The sequence below is a fragment of the Dendrobates tinctorius genome, unplaced genomic scaffold (assembly GCF_039654945.1).
Source record: "Dendrobates tinctorius isolate UK_male_01 unplaced genomic scaffold, ASM3965494v1 ptg000121l, whole genome shotgun sequence".
In the NCBI taxonomy this organism is placed as follows: domain Eukaryota; kingdom Metazoa; phylum Chordata; class Amphibia; order Anura; family Dendrobatidae; genus Dendrobates; species Dendrobates tinctorius.
Genome location: NW_027361789.1, coordinates 1295038 through 1307352, shown reverse-complemented (window position 1 = coordinate 1307352; position 12315 = coordinate 1295038). Strand labels below are relative to the sequence as shown.

General features: G+C 41.8%; 1 protein-coding gene across 1 annotated transcript in view; it reads right to left on the bottom strand.

Annotated features, from left to right (window-relative positions):
- Positions 1–12315, bottom strand: part of TUBGCP5 (tubulin gamma complex component 5) — a 103968-nt gene that overhangs the window by 66014 nt on the left and 25639 nt on the right. The window contains exons 5-6 of the mRNA XM_073541456.1: positions 11970–12046; positions 5081–5213 (exon numbers count right to left, since the gene is read on the bottom strand). Coding sequence (XP_073397557.1) covers positions 5081–5213; positions 11970–12046 — 210 coding nt within the window. The remainder of the gene's footprint in view (positions 1–5080; positions 5214–11969; positions 12047–12315) is intronic.

The following is a 12315-nucleotide window of genomic DNA, read 5'->3' as shown; positions in this document are numbered from 1 at the left end:
ATTTTAAATAGTTTACAATGCATTGATAATTAGGGTTAAAATACGTGTATTCATCACACCTTCGTATGTGGGATAATATGTGACACAGTCTGAGTGACAGTGACTGAGTGTATGAGCAGCTGCTGAGCGAGTAATGTGATATGTTTGGTGTGTGAGGCCTCAGGAATCTGAATGCGAGAGAGAAAGAAAAAAACCCAAAAGCCTTTATCTTTAGGAGAAATATGCAGATCAGTTAAAATATTAGAATATTAATATATAATGAAATATTATCTACACAACATATATTTCTAGATTTCTATAGTAATTATTATTTCTTGATTTAGTTAATTGTGGATAAGTGCAATCGCACATCAAAATGGTTTATGAAGAAAATCTACATTTAAATTAATTTTCCAAAGGATAATTTTATGATATTCAAATTAGTTTTAATGGTCACACATCTTCAGACAAATAATGGTATAAGTATAAATTCACATACTTTAGAAATTAATTATTTTTAATTTAATTTTGGTTTTGATAAATGAATTATTTCATAAAACAATATTTTTTGGTATTAAGGGGGAAATATGTTTTTGATCCTGACTACATCATCACATTTGATTAATACCTCTTCTTCACACATTTTAATAAAGAAGAAATATTAATAAGGTACAATGGTATAAGTATTGGGTATAATAAGTATATAAAGAGTCATTTCTTTACACTAAGAGGAATATTATATGCAAAGTTGCATAATTTGAATATTTTGGTAACACAAGTTTATGACAATTATGAAATAATCCAGATCATGGAAATATAAAGGGTATATGTTACTGAAGACATAACTACTCTGCATCAACATAAAGGCCTTATTTTTATTCTTAGTCTTAATTTTCAATTTTTTAATCTATATTTTTATTTTAATTCTTAAATTTTATTTTTTCATCAATATTTAGTAAAGTAATATCTACTGAGAATATTGCTTCATTAAATATAGGGATGATATGGTTCTATTACAAAGGAAAATGTTTCACTTCTGAGTTATATGCAACAATTCTTTTATTCATTCATTCGCTCACTCATATATTCTTATTTTGGTTAATGGCTATACATTCCTGCATATTATTAGTATAATAAATATATTCCTTATTAATAAAGATGAAAACACTGGTTACATAAAACACAGTGACACCTATGGGTTGAAAAAGGTAATTACACCTATGACATAAAAAAATGTTCTATCACATGAAAAAATATGGATAATAATGTATTATCACTTATTATTGGTTTATTATTTCAATCATTAAAATCCATATATGGTACAAATTCTGATAATTATATGGATATTACTGATTGCTATGGTACGCTGTGATATTATAGGATAGGAAAATTACCAGATTTGGTATAGAATAGGGAATAAAGACTTCAAGCAAGATACTGAAATCACATTAATAAAGACTTTTCATATTAAAATTGATTCTTATCAGTTGCAAGAAGAAGAATGCCGCTATCCAGAAGTCCCAGAAGGTAACAAAGCTATGATTTCTGAGTAATAGACTGTGTTACTTACAAGTGCAGTATCCACCACTGACAGTCACAATTAAAGTGTCTAACCTGACAACCAGAGGACGATGATCCTATGATGCTGAGATGAACGGTGTTATCACATTCTTATCAAGTTCCAGAGGTTTCAATCACCTGTAAAGCTTCAATGAAAAGCTGGTGAACAATTAAGGTAATTGTCAGGAAGCTACAACCCTGACATATGTCCTGTGCATTAGGACAAGGACTGGTTATGGTGCTATGTTTAGCAAGGAAGAGTCATTTTAACCCTTGCTTTGCTGACCAAAGACGTCACACCTGTTCAAAGATCAGTACCGATGGAGGATTCCAGAAAGGCGAGCCAATGTAAGCCCAGGTTTTTAAGGTGACACTGCACAGATATTAAAGCTGCATTTCATCTATAGACTTTGTTTTTGTATCAACATTTGAATTTATGGACTTTGATTTGATACACAACACGATTTCTACAACATCTATATGCTAGAGAAAAACTGTGTTTTTAAAAGAACCAAGAAGAAGACAGAAGACATCAAAATGAAGACCAGATGACATCAGATGATGATGACTGGACCGGAGATGCTTCAATTTAGACTTAGGGAAGTATAATTATACATATTTTATATGAGTATTGTACACGGCTTACCAAAACATGAATTCACATCAATTATGTCATTGAGTACTTATAACGGTAATCTGATATTATTATTATTGATATTAAATTATTTTGTCAAAGAAGAAGAAAAGAAGAAAGAAGATCTTGTTATATTTTGAGGGTTCCAATTAATGTCTGTCTCCCTCAAAAGGGGGAATTGTTAAATATTAATAATCCGTTAATTTCTTATAAGACTCAGTTCTGTACATTGCTTTAGCTTACACGACATAGGCTATTTTTAAGCTTGGCTCATGGTACAGGACAACTCCATATATATCAGGATCACGTGCTTCAAGAGACGTATATAATTCATGGCTAACTGTAGAGGTGGCTCGTTCCTTCCCTTATCATCATGAGACACAGACGCAAGATGTCATCTCTGCATGGACATAACTGAACAGCTGGTATGTTAATCCAACCCCCCCTCCAGAGAAGCTACGCACTACAAGACACATGTCTTTTCACAGTTCCAGGAAAGAAGGTTACAAGCTTATATATGAACTAATGGACAATCTCTCTTTCACCCATTTTTATGTTTTTCTGTAATAATCTTTTCTTTGATGGAAGAATCCAAATAAACCACTACATTTTTATCTGGTAACTAGTCCTGAGTATTTTACAAGATAAGCATTATTTTACAATGACCTCGTGTATCCTGATGACCTCGTGTGTCCTGATGTCCTTGTGTGTCCCGATGACCTCATGTGTCCTGACGTCCTGCCTGTGTCCCGATGTCCCGCTTATGAGTGCCTCGGTGATCCGATGGTGCCTTGGGGTCCACTGGGTGGTACCCTTCTGTGAGGTGTGGAATCGGGAGCCTGGTTTAGCCCTGTTTTGTCTATGTACTGTGACTTTACTTTAAGTAAACTTTATTTATACCTGAAGTTGTGCGGTGTCATCAAGTTCTACGTGTCTTCTTTGTCCACATGCTCAGCTGCCACAGTATCCCGGTCACTGCCCTTCCCTAGTTCGGGTAGGCCCGGGTCCACCTCTGTGGTATAGAGCAGTGGTCCCCAACCTTTTTTGCACCAGGGACCGGTTTCAAGCAAGACCATTCTTCCATGGCCCGGCAGGGCGGGGCTGGAGGTGTGGCAGGGGCGGGGCTTTGGTCATAAGGGGGCGGGGCTATGGACACGGTGGTAGTGTAGCAGTGCATACTTATAATTAAATAACATTTATAATGTGACTCAACTCACCATAGGTTTTGAATGAGTGCTCCATCACCCCCTTCTCCCCATCATTGCCTTCACCCCATCGCTCCCCTCTCCCCATCATTGCCTTCACCCCATCACTCCCCTCTCCCCATCATTGCCTTCACCCCATCACTCCCTTCTCCCCATCATTGCCTTCACCCCATCACTCCCTTCTCCCCATCACTCCCTTCTCCCCATCATTGCCTTCACCCCATCACTCCCTTCTCCCCATCATTGCCTTCAGCCCATCACTCCCCTCTCCCCATCATTGCCTTCACCCCATCACTCCATTCACCCCATCACTCCCCTCTCCCCATCATTACCTTCACCCCATCACTCCCTTCTCCCCATCATTGCCTTCACCCCATCACTCCCTTCTCCCCATCATTGCCTTCAGCCCATCACTCCCCTCTCCCCATCATTGCCTTCACCCCATCACTCCCCTCTCCCCATCATTGCCTTCACCCCATCACTGCTGTCTCTCCATCACTTCCCTCATGGCCTTCTCCTCATGTCCCCATCTCCTCCAGGGCCAGGCTACACAAACACAGACCAACACACACATACATACACACACACACACACACACACACACACACACACACACACACACACACACACACACACACATTATACGTACACACACACAGACACCACCTCTCTCCTCTCACCTGCCCGCCGCCCGCGCTTCCTCGCTCTGACACAGCAGCGGCCGCGCTCCTCTCTGTGTCAGAGACAGGAAGAGCGGGCGGCGGGCAGGAAGCTGGACGGGTCCTTGCAGCTCCGCTCCTATTCCCTCTTGCAGGCAGCGGAGCTGCTTGGATCGCTCCCTGCCGCCGCTACACACGCCGCCCCAGCCCCCGCTACGCCACTGACCGCCCCTGGCTCCCCTTGTGTCTGCGAACCGGCAAGGGCACTGCAGCGGCCCGGTGCTGGGCCGCGGACCGGCGGTTGGGGACCCCTGGTATAGAGGGTCCATCGCCCCTCGCCATCGGCGTGGAGGCGACTGCTGGGCCACGTCTGCGGCTGCAGTCGTGACATATGATTTTTTTTTTTCTAATAAAATGGTGGTGCTTCTTATAATCTATGCGTCTTATTGCTTACCGGGGGTCATGGCTGCGGTGAAGGGGGGTCCCAGGGTCGCTGCTGGAGGAGGCAGGAGTGGGGTGCTGCTGCAGGCCGCAGGCCGGGATGAGGGGGTATTCCAATGTACGGCGTGCTGCTGCGGGGGTGTCCAGCGCTGCGGGGGTGTCTCCGATGCTGCGGGGAGCTCTGACAAAGTTTTGTGAAAGGCCAGAGGCCCCCCCCCCCCCGTAGTTCTATGGTTTCCTCCTGTGCGGTGGACTGCGGAAAAATGGTCATCGGGTGGCGGGGCATGCACAGATGGAGATCTCAGCACCAAGATCTCGGGAGAGGAGTAGAACCGCAGTGCACCCGCAGTACCGCCGGACACCCCCTCATCCCAGCCTGCGGCCTGCAGCAACGGTACCAATAAGGTATGTCTGCATTATAAGACGCACCCCCATTTTCCCCCCAAATTTAAGGGGAAAAAAGTGTGCCTTATAATCCGAAAAATACGGTATTTATTCTAGTGGCGTCAGTAAATGTACTAGCCAACTCTCTCATCCAGTTTCTCCACCTCCACACTATACAAGATACCATACACTGGTGGGACAGTGGCCGACACAATTACCTTTCCATGATAATGCGGGAGCAGTGCTCTTCTTATCACCATCGTCTTGTGGGGTCCTATCATCCTGAATCCCCGAGTCCTCCCTACTGAGGGTCTCCTGATCATCTTCCTCCTCACTAATATCAGACCATTCCTGAAATCATATTAATTGGTGTCAGTGGATTTCACTTACCACAACATTTATAAATGGAGCAGTAGCCAACATGCAGAGTCAGAGGCTTAGAAGCTGAAATTAAAGGGGTTTATCTGTTTTTGAAATCCCATCTCCTCTGACTGCAGTTTCTTTTTAAAAAATGAGAAAAAAAAAACGGAACTTAGCTTGCCTGTCCAAGGTCCAGATCCAAGTCTCCGCTATTGCTTACAGCTTCTGTTGTTGTCTGCAGCGTTTATGTCACGTAGACAGCGCTGCAGCCAATGATTGGGCTCAGTGGCTCTGCCAAAGCCGATAGCTCAATGGCTCGTTCTAAGCGCAGTGACATAATGTCAGCTCTGTACACAATAACCGACAGAGCGGCGAAGGAGACTCAGCATCGGACTGGGGAGGGGGAATAAAGGTTCAGTGTCCTCACAATAAGAAACGTGATCACTTTCACAGTTACGGCAGGCAACGATAAAAATTGGATGAGTGCCATTCGTGGTTCTCGTGGGGCGCACTCGTCCCAATGTTATTCTATGGGGTTGTGCACAGGTTTGATTTGTGCAAGTTTTGCCTCTAAGAATCAGATGGCACTCACCCATTCAACTCTATGGGCCATGTCAAAAAATTCAGACCACACTCAGATGACATCATAGAGAAGGAGGGGGGCTATTTTTTTATTTTTTAAATCACACTCAGATCAGCATAATCAGACTGATTTTCTCGGATGTGGAGAAAACGGTCGCCTGCAAATGCCCTAAAAGGTAGCCTGTCGACACAAATAAAGTGTCCTAAGCAACACAGATTTGTGTAGGGGTCACAGCCCTAATACCATACCTTTGGGCACCGATTCATTAAGCAGTTTTCAACGTTGCAAAAATTTTGCACAGCTTTGCCTTTTTTCTTTTTACATCATTCCTGGCCAGCTTGGGAATCTTTTTGAAGTGGGAAAAACCATAGCAGGAGGCGTGGTAAAGCAAGGCTGACAAATTCATCATAATTGACGCCCCAAAAAAGTGGCAGAAATTAAGATAGAAATGTATCCGGTTTAGGATTGGTGCACTTGTTATACATGTACACGATATAGGAGCCAGAGAATCAATGAAGGTGGACGTACGTGTATTCTAAGTGGGTGCAAGGTGCCCTGAACCAATCGGCCGCGCCAAGAGTGAACCGAGCACCTCATTAGCATATCTGAAAACAAGATTGAGTGCAATCACATCTACAGATCCCAGCACTATAGGTACAGTTTGTATTAGGGCTCTGTCCCCTACACGGTGCTATGCTCGGCTTGGACGCTCCTTATCTATTATATACTTACCTAAAATTGTCAGTCATCCACTTCCGTCCGGACGTCTTCGAATCCCACAATCCACTGCACTGCATCGGAAGTACGCCGACCGCCATATTGGAATACCCAAGTGATGGGTATTCCAACATGGCACCCACTGGTGGTACCAGGCCCTTCTGCAGTACCACCAGCGGGGCACCGCAGGGACACCCAAGCCGGACCCCACCGCTGGACCCCCGCCAGGACCAGCTACCACCTGACTACACGCGCCAGACCCTCTGGTGGCGCCGCACCCCATCTCCAGCACAGGCCGCAAACCACCGTCTTACCTGCCAGCTGTGAATGCACAGAGGTGGGTGGGCAGTCTGCGGCAGGACACACCCCCCACACACACACACTGCCCTCCCGATACAATAGCATTGGGCCCACATCTAGTGAGATTATAACTGGGTAAAACTCAATATAAAAGTGAAGAAGACAATGCTCTTCACTCTGGCGATTGAGCCAATTGCACTTAAAATTAGACAAGATCTTTGAGGGAATTGACATTAATTCTAAGGTAGACAAGGTCGGACTGTATGCTAATGATCTAGTACTCTTCCTGGGAGAAATTGAACGGTCCCTTCCTAGAGCAATTGATCTGATTAATAGTTTCGGAGAATTGTCAGGCCTCAAAATTAATTGTAGTAAATCTGTAGTTATGCCGCTGCTTAATAATATAACCGTAGATACACTATCCGATCTACAGGTAGTTTCCAAATTTAAATACCTAGGCATCATAATCAACCAAACCGCGATAGATGACCTTAGAGACAACATATACCCTCTGGAGGATATGATGAGGAAGAAGTTTGAGATATGGTCCCGACTTCCCCTATCCGTAGCGGGTAGGACTGGATTAATCAAAATGATAATTCTCCCAAAGTGTTTATATATGTTAGAACATACATCAATTCAGATCCCTAAGGGTTTCTTTGGGAGGCTGCATAGCCTGATGGCAACATTTATATGGGGCTCATCCAGACCTAAAGTAAGTATTAGCTCCCTACAGAGACCTAAACAGGGTGGATACGCAGTGCCTGACCTTTTTTTATATTATCGAGCTGGTCAACTACGTTACCTAAAGTGTTGGCTAATTCAAGATAGACTCAATAACGCAGACTCAAAAACACAGAATCTCATCTTATACATTTTTTGGAGGGACATACGCCATGGGTAATATTAGAAGATTCATACAGACCATCCCGGGGCTTGCTGTTTGCACATAATTTAGCAATACAGGTCTGGCGTGAGAGTAAGCATATTGTACAATTTACTGTTCAAGTGGGGAAGACTCGAATATGGGATAATCCTGAATTTTCGCAACTTCAGAATTTGCAAGGTCCAAATTTCTTGAAGCAATATGGAGTAGTGTCGCTTAATCAAATTTTTGAGAATCAAATCTTGTTATCATTTGAACAATTTCATGTGAAGTTTGGGATTCCCCATAGGGATTTTTATAGATATCTGCAGCTGAGACACGCCATACAGTATCAATTCCCGTGTCCTAGAAGGCGAATTTCTAAGTATCCGTTGATAGGAGTCTTATCAACTCAGGGGCCCACAGGTGTGATATCCTCCTTATATACTTTCCTGTTAAATTACAGGATTGCATCCACTCAACTAGCTGTAGAGGGTAGATGGAAGCATTTAATCCCCTCCATTACAGATGAGCAATGGGAGGACGCAATGGAGGCACATATGGTGGTGTCTCCGGCTGCAAACAATAAGTCAATTCAATTGTATATTCTTCATCAATCCTATTTAACCCCAAGTAGGCTATATAAATTTGGCAGGACAACTGATGAATGTCACAGGTGTGGGGATGGTGGTGCAGATTTCTGGCATCTTATTTCATAGTATCATAGAATCGTAGAGTTGGAAGGGAACTCCTGGGCCATCTGATCCAATCCCCTGCTCAAAGCAGGATTCGCTAAATCATCCCAGACAGATGTCTGTCCAACCTCTGATTGAAGACTTCTATTGAAGGAGAACTCACCACCTCTCGTGGCAGCCTGTTCCACTCATTGATCACTCTAACTGTCAAAGTTTTTTCTAATATCTAATCTGGGTCTCCTCCCATTCAGTTTCATCCCATTGCTTCTAGTCTTTCCTTGTGCAAATGAGAATAAAGATGATCCTTCTGCAATGTGACAGCCCTTGAGATATTTGTAGACAGCTATTAAGTCTCCTCTCAGTTTTCTCTTCTGCAAGCTAAACATTCCCAAATCCTGTAACCTTTCCTCATAAGACAGGGTTTGCAGACCGGTCACCATTCTGGTCTCTCTTTTCTGAACTTGCTCCAGTTTGTTGATGTCTTTTTTAAAATGTGGCGCCCAAAACTGGACACAGTATTCCAGATGAGGTCTGACCAAAGAGGAGTAGAGGGCAATAATGACTTCACGTGATCTAGACTGAATGCTTCTATTTATACAACCTAGAATTGCATTTGCCTTTTTTGCTGCTGCATCACACTGTTGACTCATATTCAGTCTGTGATCAATTAGTATACCCAAGTCTTTTTCACATGTGCTGTTGCTTAGCCCTATTCCTCCCATTTTGTATATGCTTTTTTCATTTTTATTGCCAAGATGTAGTACTTTGCTTTTTTCCCTGTTAAAAACCATTCTGTTAGTTGCTGCCCACTGCTCCAGTTTATTTACATCTTTTTTGAAACCTCTCTCTCTTTTCTCTAGTATTAGCTATCCCTCCTAGCTTTGTGTCATCAGCAAATTTAATCAGTTTACCCTCAATTCCTTCATCTAAATCGTTGATAAAGATATTGAACAATACAGGGCCCAGGACAGAGCCCTGTGGTACCCACTTGAGATATTTTTCCAACTGGATGTGAAGCCATTTACGACCACTCTTTGGGTTCGATCACTAAGCTAGTTATGAATCGACCTAACAGTTGCCTTGTCCATTCCATACTTAGCCATTTTTTCAATAAGGATTGTGTGAGATACTTTGTCAAATGCTTTGCTGAAGTCAAGATATACTATATCTACAGCATTTCCCTGATCCACCCAATCAGTGATTCTGTCATAGAAGGAAATTAAGTTAGTCTGACATGACTTATTAGTTACAAACCCATGCTGACTCTGTTTAATCACTTCATTCTTATCCAGGTACTCACATACATGTTGTTTAATAATTTGCTCAAAGATCTTTCCTGGTATAGAAGTCAGACTCACCGGCTTCTAGTTGCCTGGGTCCACCTTCTTCCCCTTTTTGAAGATAGGAACAACATTTACTCTTCTCCAGTCTTCTGGGACTTCTCCTGTTCTCCAAGAATTTTCTAAGATTGTGGAGAGGGGTTCAAAAATTTCTTCTGCTACCTCCTTCAGAACTCTGGGGTGTAATTCATCTGGACCTGGAGACTTGAATTCATTTAGGTTAGCTAAGTGTTTCCTCACTAACTTTCTGTTTATAGATATCCTGGATTCTTCTATTCCCTTAATAGGACAGTGAAGAACCGTTGATGTTACATTTCCTTTCTGAGAGAGAACAGATGCAAAATAGGAATTTAAAAGTTCGGCCTTCTCAACATCCTGTCTTACTATTTCATCATCTTCATCCTGTAAAAATCCTATAGCATCTTTGACTTTTCTTTTACTTTTGACATATCCCCAAAATCCTTTATTATTGCTTTTGACATCTCTTGCAAGCCTCAATTCATTGTCAGCTTTAGATAATCTGATTTGTGCCCTGAAATTTCTGCAGACAGCATTATATTCTTCTTTAGATATGCCTCCCTCTTTCCATTTTATAAACATTTCTTTCTTCCTTTTTAGCATGTGCTTAAGTTCTGTGTTCATCCATCCTGGTTTCCTTAAATGCTTCCTATTCTTCCCTCTTTTCAGAATTGTTAACGATTGTGCTTCGAGAATTTCATTTTTCAAGATTTCCCATCCTTCCTGGACATTTTTGTCTTTAAGGATATCCAGCCATTGGATCCCTCCAATTCTCTTTCTGAATCCCTTAAAATCTACCTTTCTGAAATCTAACCTTGACGTCTGAGTCTTCACAGGTCTTCCTCCTCTAGTTATCCAAAATTCTAAAATAGCATAGTAGTTTCCTCCTAGGGTCCCAGACGCTTTTACCTCCTCAACCATTTCCTCCCTGTTTATAAGGATTAGATCCAAGGTAGCAGTTCCCCTTGTTTTCTCCCCTACCTTTTGGAAGATAAAGTTGTCAGCAAGAGAGGATGAGAATTTCCTTGACCTGTTAGTTTTGCCTGAGAGAGATTCCCAACAAATGTCAGGATAGTTGAAATCTCCCATGACAACTATGTCATATTTTTTGGAGAACTTGGCCATTTGATGCATAAAGAGCTCATCCATATCTTCAGCTTGCACAGGCGGCCTGTAGTAAATGCCTACAATGGTGTCCTTTCCATTGTTTTATTATTAATAATCAAAGAAAGTGTAGTCAGCTTACCCGTCTGCAAAGCAATCCCCAAGCCTGCCAACGCCCAGCACGGACTGTGGTGAGCATCCACATGAATTAGAAGCAAGAGGAAAAAAAAAAAAAAAAAGTGATCCAGCTTGAGACGGAGGCGGCTGCAATTTACAAAGCTTTATTGGACAACTTAAAAATATGTTGGTTCTTTAAAAATTTCTTATAGCAAACACCAATCACACCAGTGAGGAGGATCTTGATCAAGCTGGATCACATTTTTTTTTTTCTCTTGCTCCATTATTAATAATCGTTCCATTATTTGGAACTGCAGAATTATAAAAAGATATTGGAATGATGTAATAGTTACTTTGGAACGGATAATTGGAATACCGATTGAATGTCGCCCAGAGTTATGTATTCTGGGTGTAGTGGATGAGGAAAGATGGACTCATTATGATGGAATATTTCTCCGGGAGGTTCTCTTTATGGCCAGGAAGGCGATAGCATTGAGATGGATGGGGGGAAAATCACCTTCAATTCGGCAGTGGAAAAAGTTAGTGAACGATGTGATTTCATACGAAAAAATATTACATAGATATAGAAGATGCCCCCAAAAGTTTTACAAGACTTGGGAAAGATGGTGCGACTCACCCTTGACACAGCTAGCCCCTGATGTTATAACTTCATCAATTTCGCGGTATAACCCCTGAAATATACCCTCTTCAATGTATGAATGTGGTGTTGTGAGTGATCTTAAGAATAAATATCTATTACAATCTGAATAGATACAGACTCAAACTCTGATAAGAACCTGTTGGTTTGATGGTGCAATGCTTGTAGAAATGTTATACTTTATTTGTAGTGTTTGTTTACTCTATTGTTGAAAGTATGCTTCTATATCTACTTTGGATGATAATGATATGCTGATCTGTATTCTACACTGCAATGTCATATGCTTGTTGTATTAATTTGTGGAATCTTTCAATAAAAAGAGTTTAAAAAAAAAAGTGAAGAAGTCTTACCGGTGTGTCATCTACGCTGAGACCATCGTCTTCTCCTTCCATCAGGTATTTCCCCCAGTCAAACGGCTCCTCTTCATCTACAGGAATCCATACAAAAGGTTATGAAAAGTAGCCATTTCCACGGATGTGAATATGTATGCCTTACTTTATAAGCTGCTTAATTTCAACTAAACAAATCAGCATATACATGGAACAATCAATTATATGGAGTCTGAAAAGTGTACTCTAACTCTCCCAATACCTGGGTGATAAAGAAAATCCACTACACTGACAAAAGTATTGGGACACACATCTTCATCACTTCATCAGTGAATTCAAGTCTTCCATTCAGTCCCATAACCACAAG